This window comes from Adiantum capillus-veneris, chromosome 5 (assembly GCF_014529385.1).
Source record: "Adiantum capillus-veneris isolate H3 chromosome 5, ASM1452938v2, whole genome shotgun sequence".
Taxonomy (NCBI): Eukaryota; Viridiplantae; Streptophyta; class Polypodiopsida; order Polypodiales; family Pteridaceae; genus Adiantum; species Adiantum capillus-veneris.
In genome coordinates, this window is record NC_140935.1 from 151,496,326 (window position 1) to 151,520,556 (window position 24,231).

Sequence of the window (24,231 nt, forward strand, 5' to 3'; positions counted from 1 at the left end):
CGACACAGCCTGGCGTAGTTCCGTGCCCAGAGGTATTGGTCCCAAAATTTGGCGCCCCTTTTGGTATTTATTTTTTTATATTAATGCTTGAGCAAAGTACATCACTCGAGGGGACCTCTGCTCTTAGACTCTGCGTCCAGATGCTCTGTAGAGTGAGGCCCCTAGGGTCTATTTATTCTTACAAGGGATGCCCCAAAAGCAATTAAACTCAAAAGCAGTCAACGCAAAAAGCATCCGGTCTAAAATCTGCCATAAACAGCAGTCAGTGCAAATTACGGAATTCCGTACAGCCTACCACATCATCAGCTGTCAGCGCATAACGCGAAAAATCCGTACTGTTTGCCATGTCAGCCTGTTTCAGCGCAAATCCCGGGCTTGTCCATACAGCCTGCTGCCACGTCAGCTTTCCTCTGTCCTAGGCAGTTGTCACCAAGAGGTGTATTTTTCCTATTGCCTTCAATAAATAAGTACTAGATATTTTTATTTATTTCTATTTTTACTTGTTTCCCCGGGACCCTTGAAAAGGTGCAAGTGGACATTGCATGGCCAGTGTGAAACGGCTGCGGCCGAATAGGTTTCTCACACTGGGAGTCTGGGTTGGTCAGTTTGGGACTGGTCGGGCCAGTTAGCACTGAATTCTGATGAGTATGGAAGCCTGTGCCCGTCAACCGAAGTCTGGGCCACCGGGAAAGTCACTTACAACTTTATAAGTCAGTGGGAACTAGAGAATTACCTCAAAGGGGCAAACTGGACACTTTGCAGGAGGAGAGCTGCTTGCAGGACACCTCAGGTAGAGGAGGCGCCAAAGAGAGAGAGGGGGCTGATTTTTCACTCACAAGTGACCTACAGTGTGTGTGTGAGTAGTGGGTGCAGGTCTACAGCTTTAATGGAAAGCTTGCCTTCTCCTCTGTCTCATGTAGCGCGATGACCTGTTCTCGTGCATCTCTCTCTCCCCTTTGGCACATGGTAATGCCCTACTAGTTGGGCTACTCAGATGAACATGTACAGTTCTGGGGGTTTATGCGCGTTTGCCAAGGCAAGAGCCTTCTGAACAGGAACCGGATTAGCTAATTGCTAATCCCCCACAGGTATGCACAGTTCCATCGCGAAAGATTGCGAGTTCGGAGAGTTTTCTCGTGTGAAAACTCGTCCAATTCACAGGGGAGCTGTCCCATTGCGTGTGGGAGCCCTTGGGACACGCGTAGGCGTGTTCGCTCCGCTAAAAACGATCCGAAACAGCGAATTACAGCCTGCTGTGTTTTTCTGCAGGTTTAGGGTTTCGCACCTAAATTGCAAGGGAACCCCGGGGGAGCCTCGTGAGAGCCTTGGGATGCGTGTACAGGCTTTTGGGCACCCGGCAATGAAAAACAGAGAATTACAGTCCGCTGAATTTCTGTGACAGCTCACCAGAAAGCTTCCAGATAGCGAGGGAATCCATCCTAGATAGGTGCTTTTGACCTACAGGCGTTTTTGCGTGGTTATGCTGTCGAAATCCGGTCGAAAACCTGCGTTTTCAGCCCTTGCCAGGTTTGGACAGCTTTGTGAAAGCTTGTGCTAAGTGGTCGGATCGTCTACCTTAATTTGAATAAAGAAATACCGAAAGGGGTGCCAGTCTTTGGGGCCTACAAGAGTCGGTCTCGTGTGCGCAGTGACATTCTTCCCTTCTCAGTGCTCTGTGTAAAGTTAACAGGGAATTGAGATAGTACCGCCCTCTATGTTGTACAGGCCGGTTACATGGTTCCATCGACGGATAGTCACTTTTTCTTGAAAAAGTGCAACGTGGATTGTTGTGGGTGAAAGCAACACAGAGCTTGTCGTTATGGCATAGAAGAGAGACCAAGTACCTGAAGAGGGATCTTCCTCACATGGCACAGAGAAAATTCCTTCAACTCTAAAGAAGAGGACAAGTTGTTTAGAACTGAACTGCGTTGCTGCATGGACATGTTTCAGCAGTTGGCTAACAACCCAAGGATGCAGGAGTTCTTACAGGCTCCAACACACGGTTTTCAGCCTCCTACAGAGGGCATGATTGAGCCGTTGCAGGAAAAGGAGATTTCCAATGCTCAGAGGACTCATGATGCTCGAGGGAAAGCCCATGTGGTTGAGCAACTAGCGGTGTCCAATGATCCAAAGCAACTTGCTTTAGCTGGACAGGAACTGTTCGTGAATGGTCAAGGGAGTAATGAACACGCTATGCGACAGACCCTTTCTTTACCTATTACTTATCCTGGTTATTTTGGAGGTGGTTCAGTGTTTCAAGCTATGGATGGACCTTCCACAGGTTATATGCTAGGGAATGTGTTCGGGACAATGCAAATAGGCATGGGTAACCCTATGTACGCGAACATGGGTGTCCAACTAGGTTTTCAGGGTGCCTATGGCCAGTCTCGAGTGCCTGGAACACAATTTGGTATGGCTGGTTTTTCGCAGCCATACGTACAAAATGCAAATACGACAGGTAAAACAGTCGATGCGAGTGCTGGAATGAAGAATCATGGAGCACCACTGTTTTACAGGCACCTGTTTATGATAATGTGGCTCCTTTGAGTCAGCTTAAGGATTACAAGGAATGTGGGCAGGGAGTGAAGTTTGAAACTTTCAGAGAAACTGAGGATCAATTGAAGGCTTTGACCTTCATACAACAGTTCGATGCAGCTTATGCTGGAGGAAACTTCACGGAATCTTCAAAGATACGCAAGGCTGCCACTTTCTTGAAAGGGAATGCGCTTCAATGGTGGACCGCATTGTTGAACCAGGGGCAAGCCCCAACAACGTGGGTCCAATTTAAACAGCTTTTTGCGCCTGCATGGCTGACAAACACTTTTGAAGTGGATGTGATGACAGAATGGCACAAGTTGAATGCTAAACAGTGTGCAAATCTGGAAGAGTACAATAAACAGTTTTGGGGCGCACTGTTGCCAGTCACTTCTTATAGGTTTGTGCCATTGTCAGAACAGAATGAGAAGTACTGTTGTGGATTGCCCAAGAAAATTAGGGACTACTGCACAAAGACTACTGTCATGAATATATTTCAGTTGATAGAGAATGCAAGAGTGGCCAGCAATCTGTCAAAGGGACATTTCGATGGATTTAATAGCCACAAGAAAGGGTCCCAGGGCAAACAATTTTCAGCCAAGGGCAATGCTGCAGCAAAGCCTTCTGAGCCTTCCACAAGGAAGCCCTCCATTCTTTTTGCAAGAGATTCACTTCCTTGGGCACATTGTTTCAAAGCATGGGGTACGCATGGATCCCGCTAAAGTGGAAGCAATTAGGTCATGGCTAGACTTGAAGTCCGTACATGACATTCGAAGCTTTCTAGGATTATGTTCCTACTACAGGAGGTTCATTCGAAATTTTCCTGAGATTGCTTCTCAACTCCAGGCACTGCAAGGAAAAGGAGTTACTTTCAAGTGGACAGCCAAGGAAATTTTAGCGTTCAAACACTTGAAAGAGAAGCTGACTTCAGATCCGGTAATCATTTTGCTAGATCTTTGGAAACCTTTTGTGGTTCAATGTGATGCGTGTGGCCATAGTCTTGGTGTAGTTCTAATGCAGAATGGCCGAGTAGTCGCATATGAGAGCAGAATTCTTTTGAAGATTGAAAGAAACTTGCAAGTCTATGAGAAAGAATTGTTGACAGTAATTCATGCTCTCACTAGTTGGAAAACTATCTGCTAGGGGCTGATTTTGTTGTCCAAACGGATCATCAAACCTTGCGATATTTTCTTACACAGACGAAGTTGTCTGAGAAGCACATACGATGGGCAAACATCTTGTCAATGTTCCATTTTCAGATTGTGCATGTGCAAGGGAAAAAGAACGTGGTGGCTGATGCGTTGTCACGAAAGCACCAAATTTCAGCAGTGTCAATTCCGTACCATTGTGAACTCGACGAAATGAAGACACAATATACTGAAGATTCAGATTTTGCAAGGATCTATGACCAGCTTGTTGTTGGGCAACATCATGAGCACTATATGCTTAAGAATGACTTTCTCATGATGCATGGAAAGTTATGCGTTACTAAACAGTTACGGCCAAAGATTTTGATGAAAAGTCATGCTCCACCTTATGTTGGGCATCGTGGAATTGATGCGACAGTGAAAGGGGTTGAGGCATTCTTCTATTGGCCAACTTTGCGTCAAGATGTTGACACATTTGTAAGATCATGCTTAGTATGCCAAAAAGTCAAATTTGACTGACAAAAGCAACCGGGATTGTTGCAACCATTGCCGATCCCTGATAGGCCATGGGAAAGCATAGCAATGGACTTTATTTTTGATCTTCCAAGAACGCAAACAAGCAATGATGGGATTTGGACTATCATTTGTAGGTTCAGTAAGCAGGCCCATTTCATTCCTGTGAGGAAGAAGATAAAGCCAGAACACATGGTCAAGATATTCATGAGCAATATCTTTAAATATCACGGGATGCCTCCGCTAAAGTTCTCTTCTTCGTTTCATCCGCAAACTGATGGACAGTCAGAAAAGGAAAATTCTACTGTCCTGGACCTGCTCAAATGTTATGTGTCAGAGCACAAGGAAACTTGGGAACACCACCTTCCATTGGTTGAATATGCTTACAATAACACTGTGCATACGTCAACAGGTAAGGCACCATTTGAGAGGGAAGAAAGTCCCGCCCATTTTGCAGACTAAGGACAAGATATTTGAGGCAGACAAGTATGTGCAAGATATGGATGAAACATACAGGAAGATAAAGATTGCTCTTGAGAAGACTCAGGTTAAGCAAAAGAAAGTTGCCGATCGTCACCGTCATGAACTTGTATTTTCACTTGGTGATTGGGTGCTTTTGCGCTTTGAAAAGACGAGGTTAAGGAAAAGGAAAGGCAAGGAACGCTTGTTTCCTAAGCTCAATATTCGATATTATGGTCCTTTTCAGATTTTAGAAAAGATCAGCGATGTAGCTTATAGGTTAAAGCTACCAGGAGGCTGGAAAATACATAATGCTTTTCATGTCAGCCTTCTAAGACCCTTTGTTGCTAATGTGCCCGAGAATATGCTTGATGAGGAACAACCCGAAGTGGAAGAATTGGATGAGATCCTTGTTCCCGAACAGATATTGGCACATAAGGAAAGAAAGGTTAGAGGAAAAGTTGCAAGACGCTATTTGGTGAAGTTCAAGAACTATCCATCGTTGGATGCCAAATGGATGGAAGAGTCTGAATTGCTTGATTCACCTCAGCTATTGCAATTGTATCTTGAAGCCTTTTCTGATGGAACCCACAGTGACTTGATGTAGCCTTTTTGGAGCAAGGCAAGAGCATGGTTCATGATGCTCAAGAGAGTAGTTAAGCAATTGTATCTACTCTTTCCATACAAAATTTAGCTAGAGAAGTTTGTGCTTCAGAGTACACTAGAAGGCTTCTATGCTTGATATATGTGTCGTAGCCAGGTTGGTGGGATTGTTTAATCGTCCAACGCTACATTTCCTGAAGCATGTATATCTTGGACTCCCATCATAGAATATATGTGATATCAGGAGATACCGCATGTATTATTGGCATGCAAGCGAGGTCACTTGCAGTATTTCAAGGGTGGGGTGTGTCACCAGGAGGTGTATTTTTCCTGTTACCTTCAATAAATAAGTACTAGATATTTTTATTTATTTTTATTTTTACTTGTTTCCCCGGGACCCTTGAAAAGGTGCAAGTGGACATTGCATGGCCAGTGTGAAACGGCTGCGGCCGAATAGGTTTCTCTCACCGGGAGTCTGGGTTGGTCAGTTTGGGACTGGTCGGGCTAGTTAGCACTTAATTCTGATGAGTATGGAAGCTTGTGCCCGTCAAACGAAGTCTGGGCCACTGGGAAAGTCACTTACAACTTTATAAGTCAGTGGGAACTAGAGAATTAACTCAAAGGGGCAAACTGGACACTTGGCAAGAGGAGAGTTGCTTGCAGGACACCTGAGGTAGAGGAGGCGCCCAAGAGAGAGAGGGGGCTGATTTTTCACTAACAAGTGACCTACAGTGTGTGTGTGAGTAGTGGGTGCAGGTCTACAGCTTTAATGGAAAGCTTGCCTTCTCCTTTGTCTCATGTAGCGCGATGACATGTTCTCGTGCATCTCTCTCTCCCCTTTGGCACATGGTAATGCCCTACTAGTTGGGCTACTCAGATGAACATGTACAGTTCTGGGGGTTTATGCGCGTTTGCCAAGGCAAGAGCCTTCTGAACAGGAACCGGATTAGCTAATTGCTAATCCCCCACAGGTACGCACAGTTCCATCGCGAAAGATTGCGAGTTCGGAGAGTTTTCTCGCGTGAAAACTCGTCCAATTCACAGGGGAGCTGTCCCATTGCGTGCGGGAGCCCTTGGGACACGCGTAGGCGTGTTCGCTCCGCTAAAAACGATCGGAAACAGCGAATTACAGCCTGCTGTGTTTTTCTGCAGGTTTAGGGTTTCGCACCTAAATTGCAAGGGAACCCCGGGGGAGCCTCGTGAGAGCCTTGGGATGCATGTACAGGCTTTTGGGCACCCGGCAGTGAAAAACAGAGAATTACAGCCTGCTGAATTTCTGTGACAGCTCACCGGAAAGCTTCCAGATAGTGAGGGAATCCATCTGAGATAGGTGCTTTTGACCTACAGGCGTTTTTGCGTTGTTATGCTGCCGAAATCCGGTCGAAAACCTGCGTTTTCAGCCCTTGCCAGGTTTGGACAGCTTTGTGAAAGCTTGTGCTAAGTGGTCGGATCGTCTACCTTAATTTGAATAAAGAAATACCGAAAGGGGTTCCAGTCTTTGGGGCCTACAGGAGTTGGTCTCGTGTGCGCAGTGACATTCTAGTCGCTGGACGCAACTATGTTCTCTTCCCTTCTCAGTGCTCTGTGTAAACTTAACAGGTAATTGAGATAGTTCCGCCCTCTACGTTGTACAGGCCGGTTACATGGTTCCATCGACGGATAGTCACTTTTTCTTGAAAAAGTGCAACGTGGATTGTTGTGGGTGAAAGCAACACATAGCTTGTCGTTATGGCATAGAAGAGAGACCAAGTACCTGAAGAGGGATCTTCCTCACATGGCACAGAGAAAATTCCTTCAACTCTAAAGAAGAGGACAAGTTGTTTAGAACTGAACTGCGTTGCTGCCTGGACATGTTTCAGCAGTTGGCTAACAACCCAAGGATGTAGGAGTTCTTACAGGCTCCGACACAGGGTTTTCAGCCTCCTACAGAGGACATGATTGAGCCGTTGCAGGAAAAGGAGATTTCCAATGCGCAGAGCACTCATGATGGTCGAGGGAAAGCCCATGTGGTTGAGCAACTAGCGGTGTCCAATGATCCAAAGCAACTTGCTTTAGCTGGACAGGAACCGTTCGTGAATGGTCAAGGGAGTAATGAACACGCTATGCGACAGACCCTTTCTTTACCTATTACTTATCCTGGTTATTTTGGAGGTGGTTCAGTGTTTCAAGCTATGGCTGGACCTTCCACAGGTTATATGCTAGGGAATGTGTTCGAGACAATGCAAATAGGCATGGGTAACCCTATGTACGCGAACATGGGTGTCTAACTAGGTTTTTAGGGTACCTATGTCTAGTTTCGAGTGCCTGGAACACAATTTGGTATGGCTGGTTTTTCGCAGCCATACGTACAAAATGCAAATACGACAGGTAAAACAGTTGATGCAAGTGCTGGAATGAACAATTATGGAGCACCACTGTTTTACAGGCACCTGTTTATGATAATGTGGCTCCTTTGAGTCAGCTTAAGGATTACAAGGAATGTGGGCAGGGAGTGAAGTTTGAAACTTTCAGAGAAACTGAGGATCAATTGAAGGCTTTGACCTTCATACAACAGTTCGATGCAGCTTATGCTGGAGGAAACTTCACGGAATCTTCAAAGATACGCAAGGCTGCCACTTTCTTGAAAGGGAATGCGCTTCAATGGTGGACCGCATTGTTGAACCAGGGGCAAGCCCCAACAACGTGGGTCCAATTTAAACAGCTTTTTGCGCCTGCATGGCTGACAAACACTTTTGAAGTGGATGTGATGACAGAATGGCACGAGTTGAATGCTAAACAGTGTGCGAATCTGGAAGAGTACAATAAACAGTTTTGGGGCGCACTGTTGCCAGTCACTTCTTATAGGTTTGTGCCATTGTCAGAACAGAATGAGAAGTACTGTTGTGGATTGCCCAAGAAAATTAGGGACTACTGCACAAAGACTACTGTCATGAATATGTTTCAGTTGATAGAAAATGCAAGAATTGCCAGCAATCTGTCAAAGGGACATTTCGATGGATTTAATAGCCACAAGAAAGGGTCCCAGGGCAAACAGTTTTCAGCCAAGGGCAATGTTGCAGCAAAGGCTTCTGAGCCTTCCACAAAGAAGCCCTCGATTCTTTTTGCAAGAGATTCACTTCCTTGGGCACATTGTTTCAAAGCATGGGGTACGCATGGATCCCGCTAAAGTGGAAGCAATTAGGTCATGGCTAGACCTGAAGTCCGTACATGACATTCGAAGCTTTCTAGGATTATGTTCCTACTACTGGAGGTTCATCCGAAATTTTGCTGAGATTGCTTCTCCACTCAAGGCATTGCAAGGAAAAGGAGTTACTTTCAAGTGGACAGCCAAGGAAATTTTAGCGTTCAAACACTTGAAAGAGAAGCTGACTTCAGATCCGGTAATCATTTTGCTAGATCTTTTGAAACCTTTTGTGGTTCAATGTGATGCGTGTGGCCATAGTCTTGGTGCAGTTCTAATGCAGAATGGCCGAGTAGTCGCATATGAGAGCAGAATTCTTTTGAAGATTGAAAGAAACTTGCAAGTCTATGAGAAAGAATTGCTGGCAGTAATTCATGCTCTCACTAGTTGGAAACACTATCTGCAATTCCGTACCATTGTGAACTCGACGAAATGAAGACACAATATGCTGAAGATTCAGATTTTGCAAGGATCTATGACCAGCTTGTTGTTGGGCAACATCATGAGCACTATATGCTTAAGAATGAATTTCTATTGATGCATGGAAAGTTATGCGTTACTAAACAGTTACGGCCAAAGATTTTGATGAAAAGTCATGCTCCACCTTATGTTTGGCATCGTGGAATTGATGCGACAGTGAAAGGGGTTGAGGCATTCTTCTATTGGCCAACTTTGCGTCAAGATGTTGACACATTTGTAAGATCATGCTTAGTATGCCAAAAAGTCAAATTTGACTGACAAAAGCAACCGGGATTGTTGCAGCCATTGCCTATCCCTGATAGGCCATGGGAAAGCATAGCAATGGACTTTATTTTTGATCCTCCAAGAACGCAAACAAGCAATGATGGGATTTGGACTATCATTTGTAGGTTCAGTAAGCAAGCCCATTTCATTCTTGTGAGGAAGAAGATAAAGCCAGAACACATGGTCAAGATATTCATGAGCAATATCTTTAAATATCACGGGATGCCTCCGCTAAAGTTCTCTTCTTCGTTTCATCCGCAAACTGATGGCTAGTCAGAAAAGGCAAATTCTACTGTCCTGGACCTGCTCAAATGTTATGAGTCAGAGCACAAGGAAACTTGGGAACACCACCTTCCATTGGTTGAATATGCTTACAATAACACTGTGCATACGTCAACAGGTAAGGCACCATTTGAGAGGGAAGAAAGTCCCACCCATTTTGCAGACTAAGGACAAGATATTTGAGGCAGACAAGTATGTGCAAGATATGGATGAAACATACAGGAAGATAAAGATTGCTCTTGAGAAGACTCAGGCTAAGCAAAAGAAAGTTGCTGATCGTCACCGTCATGAACTTGTATTTTCACTTGGTGATTGGGTGCTTTTGCGCTTTGAAAAGACGAGGTTAAGGAAAAGGAAAGGTAAGGAACGCTTGTTTCCTAAGCTCAATATGCGATATTATGGTCCTTTTTAGATTTCAGAAAAGATCAGCGATGTAGCTTACAGGTTAAAGCTACTAGAAGGCTGGAAAATACATAATGCTTTTCATGCCAGCCTTCTAAGACCCTTTGTTGGTAATGTGCCCGAGAATATGCTTGATGAGGAACAACCCGAAGTGGAAGAATTGGATGAGATCCTTGTTCCCGAACAAATATTGGCACATAAGGAAAGAAAGGTTAGAGGAAAAGTTGCAAGACGCTATTTGGTGAAGTTCAAGAACTATCCATCGTTGGATGCCAAATGGATGGAAGAGTCTGAATTGCTTGATTCACCTCAGCTATTGCAATTGTATCTTGAAGCCTTTCTGATGGAACCCACAGTGACTTGATGTAGCCTTTTTGGAGCAAGGCAAGAGCATGGTTCATGATGCTCAAGAGAGTAGTTAAGCAATTGTATCTACTCTTTCCATACAAAATTTAGCTAGAGAAGTTTGTGCTTCAGAGTACACTAGAAGGCTTCTATGCTTGATATATGTGTCGTAGCCAGGTTGGTGGGATTGTTTAATCGTCCAACGCTACATTTCCTGAAGCATGTATATCTTGGACTCCCATCATAGAATATATGTGATATCAGGAGATACCGCATGTATTATTGGCATGCAAGCGAGGTCACTTGCAGTATTTCAAGGGTGGGGTGTGTCACCAGGAGGTGTATTTTTCCTGTTGCCTTCAATAAATAAGTACTAGATATTTTTATTTATTTTTATTTTTACTTGTTTCCCCGGGACCCTTGAAAAGGTGCAAGTGGACATTGCATGGCCAGTGTGAAACGGTTGCGGCAGAATAGGTTTCTCACACCGGGAGTCTGGGTTGGTCCGTTTGGGACTGGTCGGGCCAGTTAGCTTTGAATTCTGATGAGGATGGAAGCCTGTGCCCGTCAAACGAAGTCTGGGCCACTGGAAAAGTCACTTACAACTTTATAAGTCAGTGGGAACTAGAGGATTAACTCAAAGGGGCAAACTGGATACTTGGCAGGAGGAGAGCTGCTTGCAGGACACCTGAGGTAGAGGAGGCGCCCAAGAGAGAGAGGGGGCTGATTTTTGACTCACAAGTGACCTATAGTGTGTGTGTGAGTAGTGGGTGCAGGTCTACAGCTTTAATGGAAAGCTTGCCTCCTCCTCTGTCTCATGTAGCGCGATGACCTGTTCTCGTGCATCTCTCTCCCCTTTGGCACATGGTAATGCCCTACTAGTTGGGCTACTCAGATGAACATGTACAATTCTGGGGGTTTATGCGCGTTTGCCAAGGCAAGAGCCTTCTGAACAGGAACCGGATTAGCTAATTGCTAATCCCCCACAGGTACGCACAGTTCCATCGCGAAAGATTGCGAGTTCGGAGAGTTTTCTCGCGTGAAAACTCGTCCAATTCACAAGGGAACTGTCCCATTGCGTGCGGGAGCCCTTGGGACACGCGTAGGCGTGTTCGCTCCTCTAAAAACGATCCGAAACAGCGAATTACAGCCTGCTGTGTTTTTCTGCAGGTTTAGGGTTTCGCACCTAAATTGCAAGGGAACCCCGGGGGAGCCTCGTGAGAGCCTTGGGATGCGTGTACAGGCTTTTGGACACCCGGCAGTGAAAAACAGAGAATTACAGTCCGCTGAATTTCTGTGACAGCTCACCAGAAAGCTTCCAGATAGCGAGGGAATCCATCCTAGACAGGTGCTTTTGACCTACAGGGGTGTTTGCGCCGTTATGTTGCCCAATACCGGTCGAAAAACTGCGTTTTCAGCCCTCGCCAGGTTTGGACAGCTTTGTGAAAGCTTGTGCTAAGTGGTCGGATCGTCTACCTTAATTTGAATAAAGAAATACCGAAAGGGGCGCCAGTGTTTGGGGCCTACATGGTGTCGGTCTTGTGTTCGCAGTGACATTCTAGTCGCTGGACGCAACTGTGTTCTCTTCCCTTCTCAGTGCTCTGTGTAAAGTTAACAGGTAATTGAAATAGTACCGCGCTCTACGTTGTACAGGCCGGTTACAGCAGATGGAGGGGGGGGGGGGGGGGGGGGGGGGGGGGGGGGGGGGGGCGGCGTGGGAAGAGTGCAGATCGTGTTCACACTGTTGGGCGGAGGGGATGCGAGTGTGGGGAGGGGAGTCTGGGGCATGGAGAGGGGGGTTGGGCAGCGGGAACGAGGGGAGCATTGAAGTCTGAGGAGCGGGGGCAGGTGCTGCGAGCAGGGTGGAGGGAGGGGGAATGGGGGGTGTGGCAAGAGCAGGGAAGGGCCAAAAGCGAGGGGAACCAGTAGCAGAGTGCAGCATTGACGGGCTTGCAAGTGTTCGCTTTTGTAGAGTGGTGTTGCATGCGGGATGTGACATTGGGTTGACTTTACTCGCTCGGGCTCTTGCGTTACTCATGAGGGGGTGGTGTTCAGTTTTTTCTGTAGATGCTCGGTTTCGTTCTCATGCACTTAGTTCCACCTTCAGGTTGTACTGTAGAGGTCCTTCAACCTCAGTATTTGGTTAAGTTTATTTTTTGAGTCTGGGGGCCTTTATTTCAAATGAAATAGAAACTGCTCTTTGTACGATCATTGAAATGAGAAATTGTGTTTTATAAGATCATTGATCCTTAAAAAAGTTATCTTATTGAAAGATTTGTTGAAAGTGCTTATTTAAATGAATTTATCCCTTGCCACAAGCTACTCATAACATGACTGGTTTTGGTCAGAGCAGTTTGGGGAGCATGCAACCATGCATTTCATCTGCACTGCATCTTGAAGTGGGTGAATTCTCAAAGTCCCCGCCCGCATTGCCCGATGTGTCGACGAGAATGGCAGTTCCAAGGATAGCTTCCTATATTGTGTACTACTCCTTTTCTTGAAGAAATTGCAAACTTCTTATCATTGGAGGTGCCTGTGCAATCTTTGGTTTTGGGTATTCCAGTCCTTGTGTGCTCTAGCAGCATCTAGGCCTTTCTTTTGGGCTAAAGAAATCAAGAGCGGACTGAAACTCGTTTGTAGAGAGAGAGAGAGAGAGAGAGAGAGAGAGAGTTACACCGTAGAATGTTATGCACATTAATTCAAACAATATCCCACACATGCTTCTGAGTGACTTCAAGGGCATGTGCACACATGCACATCGATTTGTAGGTGATTAACTAACACTTCGTTTCATCCAGAGGAAGTTACTTTATGAGCTCTATGAAGGGAGGGAGGGGGAGAGGGAGGGAGGGAGGGACTTACACCGTAGAATGTTATGCACATTAATTCAAACAATATCCCACACATGCTTCTGAGTAAGTTCAAATCGATTTGTAGGTGATTAACTAACACTTTGTTTCATCCAGAGGAAGTTACTTTAAGCTCTACGACATCAATGCCTGATCAATTGTAGTTATTAGCATACATGATTCAATCCAAGGTGTGTGCCTACAATTGCATATACATGTGAGGACACAAAACCGCATGTGTGTGCACACACATCCTTTCTATTTAACAAAACATCCAGTCTTTTCACCCCACATGAGAACTCACCCACTCCTTCCACATACCCTAAAGTTGCAATAAGGAGCCCACACATGTAAATGGCACACTTCTAGTGGTGGCATCACTGCGAACTCAACATGCAAGAAAAAAGAAGCAACAAGGCATGCCTGCAACGTTTCATAATTGCAGTCTCCCCACCAAGCTTTTAAAAAGGAGATGAGAATTGGAAGGGACTCCCATAAAGCATCATGTAGCCTCATCAGTGGTCTCACACTATGGACAGAGTGGACTTTAGAGGAAAAGGGAGTCCAAAGTCGGCAAGGCAATTGCTAAATGTTCGTGAGAGCACGCTGTGGCCAATTGGAGGGAAGGTGTTCACCATGTGGACCATAAACACAGGGTGTGGTAGTGGATTGTTAAGTTGACTTGACCACCCATTAACTAAGATATTGAGAAAAACCTACTGTAGGGAATAATCAGTGTCACCTTATTGATGTCTCATCATCATCATCTGAGAATCTACAGGTCTGTGTCTAGAGTCTTTAACTCACTGCACTGTTTGTTGCTGTGGTGTAATGGCAGTCAATCAGCTATGTATTGATCTTGGTTTGCGGAATGAGGGTCTTTACCAATGTTTTAACCTCTTTGGGCAACATATGTTACTGTGGGTTCTAGTGTTCAGTGGTTGTGGACTTAAGTGTATTTCTATTGATTTTTGACTTAAGTGTACTTTTGCTGTTGCTATCATGTCTCTTTTGATACTTCAGAAAGGTAGTCTTACGAACTTGCCAAGGATAGATGCCTTAAGACGATGAATCACAAAAATTGTTGATACAAATACTCCACATAATGTGGCAATTGTTTTTGTTTTTAAGAAAAGATGATGAATCACAAAGCAAGACTAAGAGGGAGACGTTTTCTTTCTCTATGTTCATCTAGAACTGGATCTTGCTCTTGAGCTACAAGACGCCCCCCTCTCTCTCTCTCTCTCTCTCTCACACACACACACACACACACACACACTCACACACACACACACACACACACACACCCACCATTGTGTGCACCAGCATCTTTTTTAAAAAAAGAACCCTAACCTTAGGACCTTAATGGGAGCTTTTGGCAAGATAAAATGGATGTGGTTTTTTTGCATGGGAAAGGGTCCCTTTGTTGGTTGTCCATGGGCCTTTTCTATGCCTCGTATTATGGGGTACTAACAGGAAATGATCACTCGTGCCCCTCTCTCTCTCTCTCTCTCTCTCTCTCACAACACACACACACACACACACACACACACACACACACACGGTGGGCCCCCTGTAGATTATTGTACGTCATGACCAAAAGTTCCAAGAAAAAGGTGGAGGAGGCGACTACGTCTCAGGTACGGTATTTGTTTCAAGCAAAAATTTGTTATGGTTTTCTCTGATCAGGGATATGCGCATGTGCAAGGTTTTGTTGGTAAAGTTGTTATTGATATTGGACCCTTGTTTGGGGCCTGTGTATAGAGTTGGTATGGAGTATTTTTGATATGGTTGTCCAACATTGATCTCTTTGATTGGTTTGCATTCATAGAGAGAAAGAAGAAAAGATCATTCAAAGTTGGTAAAAACTAGGAAGGGCTCACACATAGTGACTAATAAAAACATCAAAATGCTTTATAAAGCTTAGGAAAGGTTCTTTTACTTATTCAAAATAAAAATTTAAGATGCTTCAATAGTTAATCTAGGATTGTGGGTGACATCGAGAATAAGTAGAGAGTCTGTTGAGGTTTACAAAGGACTAAGGAATAGTTGCCTTTTTTTGTATCAATGTAGGTGAAGCGCTCTCTCTCTCTCTCTCTCTCTCTCTCTCTCTCTCTCTCTCTCATGTAGTCATTTTTGACGTGGTAGATAATAGTTCACTCTTTTGATCATAACTTTTTCATCTGAATTTTGTTGGGTGATCTATAGCTTTGATAGAAGAGCACGATGTCCTCTATGCATTGATGTAAAAACAGAAATTTCATGAGTTATAGAAGGTTTTTTTGTAGCAGCATTTTTGAAATAAACATTTTCAAAAAAGTAGACTCTTATCTCTTATTTTATATAGAACGTCTTTCGACACTTGCAAGGGTTCTTCTTCTTGAACAAGGTCCACAACCATTGTAGAAAATGATTTGAAATCTCTTAAGTATGGAGATAGTACTACAACCAGTCAAGCAACGACATCTGAAGTTTGATCATGGTATACATGGTATCGTTTCAAGAGATCGCAATGAAACAAGGTGAAGAGTTACGGGCACTTGGAATGGAGAATGATACATTAAGAGTTCTTGTGGTTGAGAATGAGAATCTCAAGAGGACACTTCAGATACAAACATCACGTTTGATGCTTTTAAGAGGAAGTCAAGTAATGTAAACGTTCCTGTGAACTTGAATGCTTTGAAGGAGCGCATGAGCAAAGTATAACATGACCATGTATTGAAAGAGGAGAAATTTGACACCATGAACTGGGATGCATGTGACATGAAAAATATATGCATAATTAAGTATTGGATTGATGTACACGGTGATGATAATGTGTTTTCTAATTTCACTCATGCAAACTATGGCTCAAACAACAAATGTTGAGAATGTGGATGTAGAGGAGTTGAAGGAACGAGAGGAACGCTCTTAGAATATTGTTATTTGTGAAATTCTTGAAGAGAAGATAGAGACATCTGCTTCTATTGTCATTGTTATTGAAGATTTAATCAAAACCTTATAGAACACATAGAGTTGGCATATGTCATAATGATCAATATCTAATTCTCCTAAATGATTTTCTCATGTTAAACTGATCATTTAATATGGGGAAGTGCCAGGGGAGGAAAAGCTAGAATATTGGTTAAGCTAGCAGATCGGCCACAGTAGGGATCCAAAGGAGGGAAAATAGGGATTCAAAGGGGGGGCCATCTGCAAAAGAACCATATGCAACAATGGGCTAAAAAGACCCTAAGGTTCAGCCCATTAAGACTTCCAAAATGCTAAGGTTCCAAAATTCAAAGGTTGTGTCCAAAGGTCAACCATGGGGAAATTGGATGCTTTGTGTGTGTAAAAAAAGTCTTTACAAATCCCTACTTAGGGGGGGGCGAGCCTTGCTTGTAGGGGATGAGAGAGAAAGCCACACACACACACACACACACACAAGCTCCCTTTACACAAAGGGAATGAGGGACACATGTCAGTTCCATAGGCCAGATGCCCACAAGGTGTACCCAATTCCTATTGGATGGCCTTGGAGGTGGACCAATGAGAATTAGGCTAGAGTAAATCTAGTTTAATTAATTTAAAAACGCTTAATAAAAGAACCAATGAGAATTAAGTCCTCTAGAAGACTATCGGACAGTCTCCCAAGGGGTCCAATGAGCATTCAATAGCCCAATGGCTTACCTGATTCCTATTGGCCAGAAGGCAAAGGGGTCCAATGAGAGTTTAGTTGAATTATTGAATTACCTAAAGCTCTCACAAAAGGGGAAAGGGGGACACATGTCAGAAGGCTATCACTTATGTTGCTTAATTGTCATTGGCTAACCTTAGGGAGGTCCAATGAGAGGATACCAAGAGCAAATAGCAAGAGGGGTCGCCCAAGAGAGAGAGGGGGTTGATTTTTGCAAGGATTATCACACACACACACACACTGACACAATCTCATGTGTGAAGTAAAGAAGACTCTCTCTCCTTCTCAACCTTTAATGGAAAGCTTACCACCTACTCTAAGCTTGTGAGAAGGGAGGCCTACACCAACAACTCTTGGCTTTGTGATGCAAATCCAACCAAGAGCCAAGCTTCAATGCATGCTCATCTCCTCTACTATGCTAATTACTAAGCTAAGCTATGCTAATATGAGTGATTATGTGAGGAGATGTACATCTTTCTCGTAAGAATACTCCTACTTCCTCTCAATCTACTCTCATACCCTGCTAGCTCTCACCATCTTCTAAGGTGTGTGAGGTCTTGGGTCTGAGACCGGGGATAATTAATGTTGTGTTTGATAAGTGTTTTGCTTAGTACATGAAGCTTTCATCTTCATTGCACTAGCTAGTCTTGAAGGAACACAAAGAATTGTATTGTACAATGTCTCTCTTGATGGGAGAAATCATAATACAAAACCTTTTGGAGGGGGGACCACCGGCTTCATGAAAATCCGGTCCTCAACTGTTGTCAATAGCTTAATTTCTCTTTCTCTTTTGAAAGTATTGTTCATGCTATCTAACTAGGTGTTATGCTTTTGTTGCTCTCTCCACCTAAGCACTCTTGTAATTCTCATTAGGAATCTATTCTAATGAAATGTCCACTATGTTCATGCTAATTTCCGCTACACACAGGTTTTTAAGCCATTAAATGTTACATTGGTATCAGAGCACAAGGTTTCTCTTTTCTTGCTTAAGAAAGGAGGTCCTCAAGCTAGCTATAAATGGTTGGTATTATTAATTGCCTGTGAGTAAGTAGAATAAAGATTTTTCAGCCTTGCAGTGTGCCTGCCTTCGTGCAGTTAACGGGGCATCACCGTCGAGAGCTATGATCTTAATAGTGGAGTCCTACGGGGCTTGCCTACGGTTTAACCACTATTGAGCTATTAGAAGCTTGATAGGAGTAAGTGCTGTTTTGGTGTTGAATGACCCTCTCTTCTATTCCTTACAATTAATAGTATTCGAGCCACGATTACAGTAGCTTGAGTGCTTTTTCTAAAGGGGTAAAGAGGAGTAGCAACTAGGGCTTGAAGTGTCAAAGTACACCTAAAAAGTTTACACCTAAAAGTTGTTAGAATGGCTAACAATAATAAAGAGAGTGAAATTAATGTTGATAACTTTGATTTTGCTAATGAGCAAGCTACTAATGATGCTCCGATGCTTATTAACTATCTTGTTTCTAGGCTTCAACAAGCCATGGGCAATCCATCTCTCCAAAGTGAAGTGCACCGACATCTCCGTGCTCACGGGATTCTCCAAGCTCACCACGATGACGAGAGAACACCCTTGTGAGACTTCCAAAAGAGGTCTCTCTCTGATTCGGGAAGAAGAAAAGAATCCATACGAAGGGCTCAAGAATTTACTTCTTGATGATGTATCTCCTTCCCAAAGGAGAACTCAAGAGCCTCCACCAAAGGAACGAGAAAGAAGTGAGTCTCCCGCCACCTCGGCAGAGATGGCTCCACGAAGACGGCAGGCTAAATGCTCTCCATCACCACCAAAGCGGAGAAGACCATCGCACCCTTCTCCACACCATAATTCAAAGAGGGATGATAAAAAGCAAGAGAAGAAAAAGGCGAGAAAGAGGACACCCTCTTCTCCATCTTGTTCATCCTCTTCCTCTTATGAAAGTGATGGTGAAGATGACGAAGATCAAGACAAGAAAAAGGCGAGAAAGAGGTCACCCTCTTCTCTACCTTCTTCAAATTCTTCACCTTCTGAAGAAAGTGATGGTGCAACCTTTGAACCATCAAAAAGAAGAGGCCATAGGAAATCCTATGCTGCATGGAAGAGGTCGTCTAAGCTGAAGAAGTTCAAAGAGGGAGGGAAGAGCATCTCTTTTCTTACCTATGATGGCACCTTTGGTGCTAGGGACAAAGTGTTGGCCTTTATCCAACATTTTGATGCGGCGTTTGGAGATGAGGGCTTCACGGAGTCCTCTAAGCTACGCCATGTAGCTATGCACTTTCAAAAGTCCGCCAGGCAATGGTGGTCTAGCCTACGAGCCAACGGTGAAGCTCCGCGAACATGGAAAGCTTTGAGAGCTTCCATGATGAAGCAGTTTTTGGCCACCGATGCCAAAGACAAAGTACTCACCGAATGGTGAAGCTTAAAGCTCTCTCCCTATGAATCCATCCACAAATATGTAGACAAGTTTTGGGACCTATATCTCAAAGCCACTGTTTTCAAAAAGTTGGATTTTGGAGAGCAAAAGCAACAATTTTGTGCGGGCTTAACCGAAGAAATGGCGGAGTATGTCAACTCCCAAAGACCACGTACCATATCGGCGGTAATACACCATACTATAGTGGCCTCTTGAATGAATTTCCAAACGGGGGCTAAAAGAAATAATAAGCCCACGAAAAACAAAGGTTCCAACGAGCGTAAGGGGAATGACAATGTCCAAAAGTCTCTTAAGGGCAACTCCAACAAAGCGAAAGAGAAGGGAGTTTACAAAGGTAAAAACAAAATTTCTTCTGAAGAGCTTGAGCGTTATTGCAAGGATAACCGGTGTTTCAAGTGTGGCGAACAAGGACATGTGTACCGCGCTTGTCCCCAAAATAACAACCGCCAAGATCCTCCTAGAGCTACCTTGGTTGAAATCCAAGAGGAGGAGACTCACCAAACTCACCACAAAGGATCTCCTCTATGCCATGCTTGGGGAAAGGTAAGAGAACATGATGCTTTTATTCTCTTTGACTCTGGTTCTACTCACAATTTTATATCTCTAGAGTTGGCCACCAAGCTAGGCATACAAGCCTACGAGATGGGAGATGTCCTACCCGCATGTTAAGTATGGAGCCTGATTTACCCTTGTAATTTTCTGTGGTAAAAGCGCACATTTGTAAAGCCCCCATTATGAGGAGAAGCCATCGTGCGTGAAGGAAAATCACTCACCGGAATCCAAAATTTTCACGGACAAGAATCAGGGGCAACTTTAAAGGCCTCGGAATATTCTTTTTCGCTGGAATATTATGGCCGGCCGGCGGCCGGAAAGTGGTCGGAAAACAACCGGTCGGTTGGCCGGTGGCCGGTAATCAATGGCCGATGACCGGTGATCGGAAGTCAATGACCGGTGGCCGGTGGCCGAATTCAAAAGCGGACTTGTCTTCTCAAGGGCGGCCACACATGGGCGGATTGGAGGGTCCGATTTGGACTTATTTGCTCAAGGGCGGCTACACATGGCTGTCATAAGAGAGGGGAGCCCTTTTGGCCTATAAAAGGAGGCCATTTCTACACACATTTCAGAGTGTGAAGTTGATGCAACAAGGTGAGTGTGAGATAGTGAGAGTGAAGCAAGGCGGGAGCTCCATTAAGGGTATAATCCCTTTGTAAATTACTTCTTGTTTTGAAGTACTAAAGCCATTGAGTGGCTGCTTTCCCGTGGACGTAGCCCACATTGGGTGAACCACGTATATCGTGTGTACTCTCTCTCTCTCTCTACTCTATAATCTCGTGTATGTAAATCTGTCTCTCTCCATTAAGTAATCTACTCAATTATCTATTTAGCTACGTCTTATTTCCTAACAACTGGTATCAGAGCTAGGTTTGCTTGTAGCTAAATTATTTCAAGGAAAGGATTCCTTGAATTGAGTGGGAGTTATGACGGAGGAAGGGAAGCTCAAGATTGAGAAGTTCAACGGCAAAAACTACCAACATTGGAAGATGCAGATTGAAGACTATCTTTACCAGAAGGACCTCTATTTGCCACTAGGCGGTCTTGCGAAGAAGCCCGCAACAATGGCAGATGAAGCATGGATTGTCCTTGATCGAAAGGCACTGGGAACAATCCGGTTAAGCTTGGCGTCAACGGTGGCCTTCAATGTTTCGGAGATGAAGACCACGGAGGACTTGATGAAGTCACTTGACGACTTCTACGAGAAACCATCGGCATCCAATAAGGTATTTCTTATGAAGCGCTTGTTCAATCTAAAGATGACAGAGAATGGTTCAGTTGCAGAACACCTAAATGACTTTAACACAAACATAAGTCAACTTCGATCAGTGAAAATCAATTTCGATGATGAAGTGCGAGCTCTCCTTATACTATCATCTCTACCGGATAGTTGGGACAGCCTTGTGATGGCTGTAAGTAATTCTATCTCTGGCACAAATACTCTTAAGTTTGATGATGTTGTGGGTGTTCTCCTAAGCGAGGAAATGCGAAGGAGAAGCACATGAGAATCATCAAGTGCTGCACTATCAGTGGAAACAAGAGGAAGGCTTAAGGAGAGGTTCAAAAACCAAAAGGGTCGTGATCGCTCAAGGCGGAGCAAGTCACGCACAAAGTCAGTTCTTGAATGTTGGAACTGCGGCAAGAAGGGCCACGTCAAGAAGGATTGCTGGTCCAAGAAGAAGAAGGAGACTGAGTCTCAAGACAACAAGCCAACATCGGAGGCCAATGTGGCAGGTAAAGTAGAGCAAGATGCTCTAATTCTCTCATTAGACAATGTGTCTAATTCCTGGATAGTAGATTCCGGGGCTTCATTCCATGCGACACCACACAAGCAACATTTCCAAGACTACACCAAAGGTATTTTTGGGTATGTATACTTGGGAGATGATGAAGCTTGTGAGATTGTCGGCAAAGGTACAGTTTCTGTCAAAACTGCTAACGGAAATGAATGGAAGCTTAAAGATGTTAGGCATGTTCCTTCTCTTCGCAAAAAATTGATCTCTACAGGACAATTGGACGATGAAGGTCACAACATTGCATTCGGAAACAAACGGTGGAAGATCTCAAAGGGATCTTTGGTGGTTGCCAAGGGTGAAAAAGTCGGTACACTTTACTTGTGTACTGTTAACACGCAACCTTCAGCTTGTGCAGCAACTACAGAAGTTGACAGTGCGGTGTGGAACTACCGACTTGGGCATATGAGTGCCAATGGAATGCAAATCCTTCAAACAAAGAATCTTCTACCAGGTTTGAAAGAAGTGGACTTAGAGTTCTGTGAAGATTGTGTTTATGGTAAACAAAAGAGGGTAAAATTTCAAAAATCAGGAAATGAAAGAAAAAATAAAAAACTTGAGTTGGTTCATTCTGATGTTTGGGGTCCTGCAAGTACACCATCACTTGGTGGCTCATTGTACTATGTAACATTCATAGACGATGTGACTAGAAAAACATGGGTTTATGTCATGAAGAATAAATCCGATGTATTTTCCATATTTCAAAGGTGGAAAGCCTTTGTGGAGAATGAAATAGGTACCAAGCTTAAATGCCTGAGATCCGACAATGGAGGCGAATATTGCAACCAAGCTTTTGAAAGCTTTTGTGCTAGCAATGGCATTCGGAGGCAAAGGACAACCCCAAGGACACCTCAACAAAATGGGATTTCGGAAAGGATGAACAAGACAATCATGGAACGAGCACGAAGCATGCGGCTACATGCAGGCCTACCGCTTGAGCTTTGGGCAGAAGCTGTAAGTACGTCTGTGTACTTAATCAATCGGTCACCCTCAACGGCATTGGATGGGGGAGTTCCAGAAGAGGCATGGACAGGTAAACCGGTGAATTATGCATTTCTCAAAGTGTTTGGGTGTGAGTCTTTCATGCACATAGATAGAAGCCTAAGATCAAAGTTAGATGCAAAGTCCAAAAAGTGTTTCTTCATTGGCTATGGAGAAGGAGACTTTGGGTATCGCCTATGGAATCCTGAAGATGGTAAAATCTTAAGGAGTAGGGATGTAATTTTTAACGAACAAAATATGTACAAAGATTACTTGGAAAGAAAACAAACAAAAGAAACAGGTGATGAGTACATGGAGCTTGAGGACGGTGAAGACTCAAGGACTGCAAACGGTGACAATGTGCAACAACGTCAACCAAATGAGGAGCCTCAACCTATTCCCTGAAGATCTACAAGAGCAAGTAGACCTCCAGAAAGGTTTGTTCCTTCCTTCAACCATCTCTTGATCTCAGATTCTGGAGAGCCCGAATCATATGAAGAAGCTATGCAACATGAATCCAAAGAAGAATGGACGAAGAGCATGCAAGTGGAGATAGACTCACTACATCGCAACCAAACATGGGAGTTGGTTGAGTTGCCTAAAGGTAAGCGGGCACTTCAAAACAAATGGGTGTACAAGCTAAAGGAAGAAGAAGGTGGGAAGAAAAGGTACAAGTCTAGGCTTGTGGTAACAGGTTTTTCTCAAAAGAAAGGTATTGACTTCAATGAAGTATTTTCTCCTGTTGTAAAAATGAACTCAATTAGGCTTGTCTTAAGCCTTGTGGCTGCTCATGATCTAAATCTCGAGCAAATGGATGTAAATACGGCATTCCCTCACGGTGACTTAGAGGAGGAAATCTACATGCTTCAACCAAAGGGGTATGAAGTAAAAGGTAAGGAGAAAATGGTTTGCAGATTAAAGAAGAGCTTTTATGGTTTAAAGCAAGCATCAAGACAATGGTACTTGAAGTTTGATCGATGGATGTTGGATCATGGATTCACAAGATGCAACTCGGATCACTGCGTCTACACGGAGAATTTGGGAGATGGGAAATTCATCATCCTAATGTTGTATGTTGATGACATGTTGATTGCAAGTGCTAACATGCAGGACATCAAAGACCTAAAAGAGGAGCTGTCCAAATCTTTTTCAATGAAAGATTTAGGTGCTGCAAAGAGGATACTTGGTATGAAAATATCAAGGGACAGGACGAAGAAGACAATAAAGCTATTTCAAGAAGATTACATCAAGAAGGTACTAGAAAGGTTTGCAATGCAAAATGTAAAACCAGTTTCTACACCTTTGGCTGGTCATTTTAAACTAACGAAGGATATGTGTCCAAAGACACAAGAGGAGATAGCCTATATGTCTAAAGTTCCATATGCTGCAGCGGTAGGTTCTCTAATGTATGCTATGGTCTGGACAAGGCCAGACATTGCACATGCAGTGGGAGTTGTGAGTAGGTTCATGGACAACCCAGGTAAAGAGCATTGGCAAGCTGTGAAGTGGATACTTAGGTATCTAAAAGGGACAACAACAAATGCTTTGTATTTTGGAGGAACTTATATTTTTCTAGAAGGGTATGCTGATGCAGATATGGCAGGTGACAAAGATACTCGAAAGAGCACTACTGGCTATGTGTTCACGGTTGGAGGCACAATAGTAAGTTGGGCTTCAAAGCTGCAGAAAGTGGTTTCACTTTCTACCACGGAAGCAGAGTATGTAGCAATGACGGAGGCAAGCAAAGAAAT

General features: G+C 43.9%; 1 protein-coding gene across 7 annotated transcripts in view; it reads left to right on the forward strand.

Annotated features, from left to right (window-relative positions):
• The window catches only part of APC11 (anaphase-promoting complex/cyclosome 11), a 53,218-nt gene extending 39,259 nt beyond the window's left edge, over positions 1 to 13,959 (forward strand). Inside the window, exons 3-4 of one of the 7 annotated variants that reach the window (XR_015188214.1) lie at positions 12,561 to 12,694; positions 13,150 to 13,959. Coding sequence is in view for 5 of the 7 variants with exons in the window: in XM_086512964.1 (XP_086369090.1) it covers positions 12,566 to 12,681 (116 nt within the window). In the remaining 2 variants the exon portion in view is untranslated. Of the gene's footprint in view, positions 1 to 12,560; positions 12,842 to 13,010; positions 13,025 to 13,149 lie in introns of those variants that run through there. The other 6 variants (XR_015188213.1, XM_086512964.1, XM_086512963.1 and 3 more) reach the window with 6 other exon arrangements.
• The last annotated feature ends 10,272 nt before the right edge of the window (positions 13,960 to 24,231 follow it).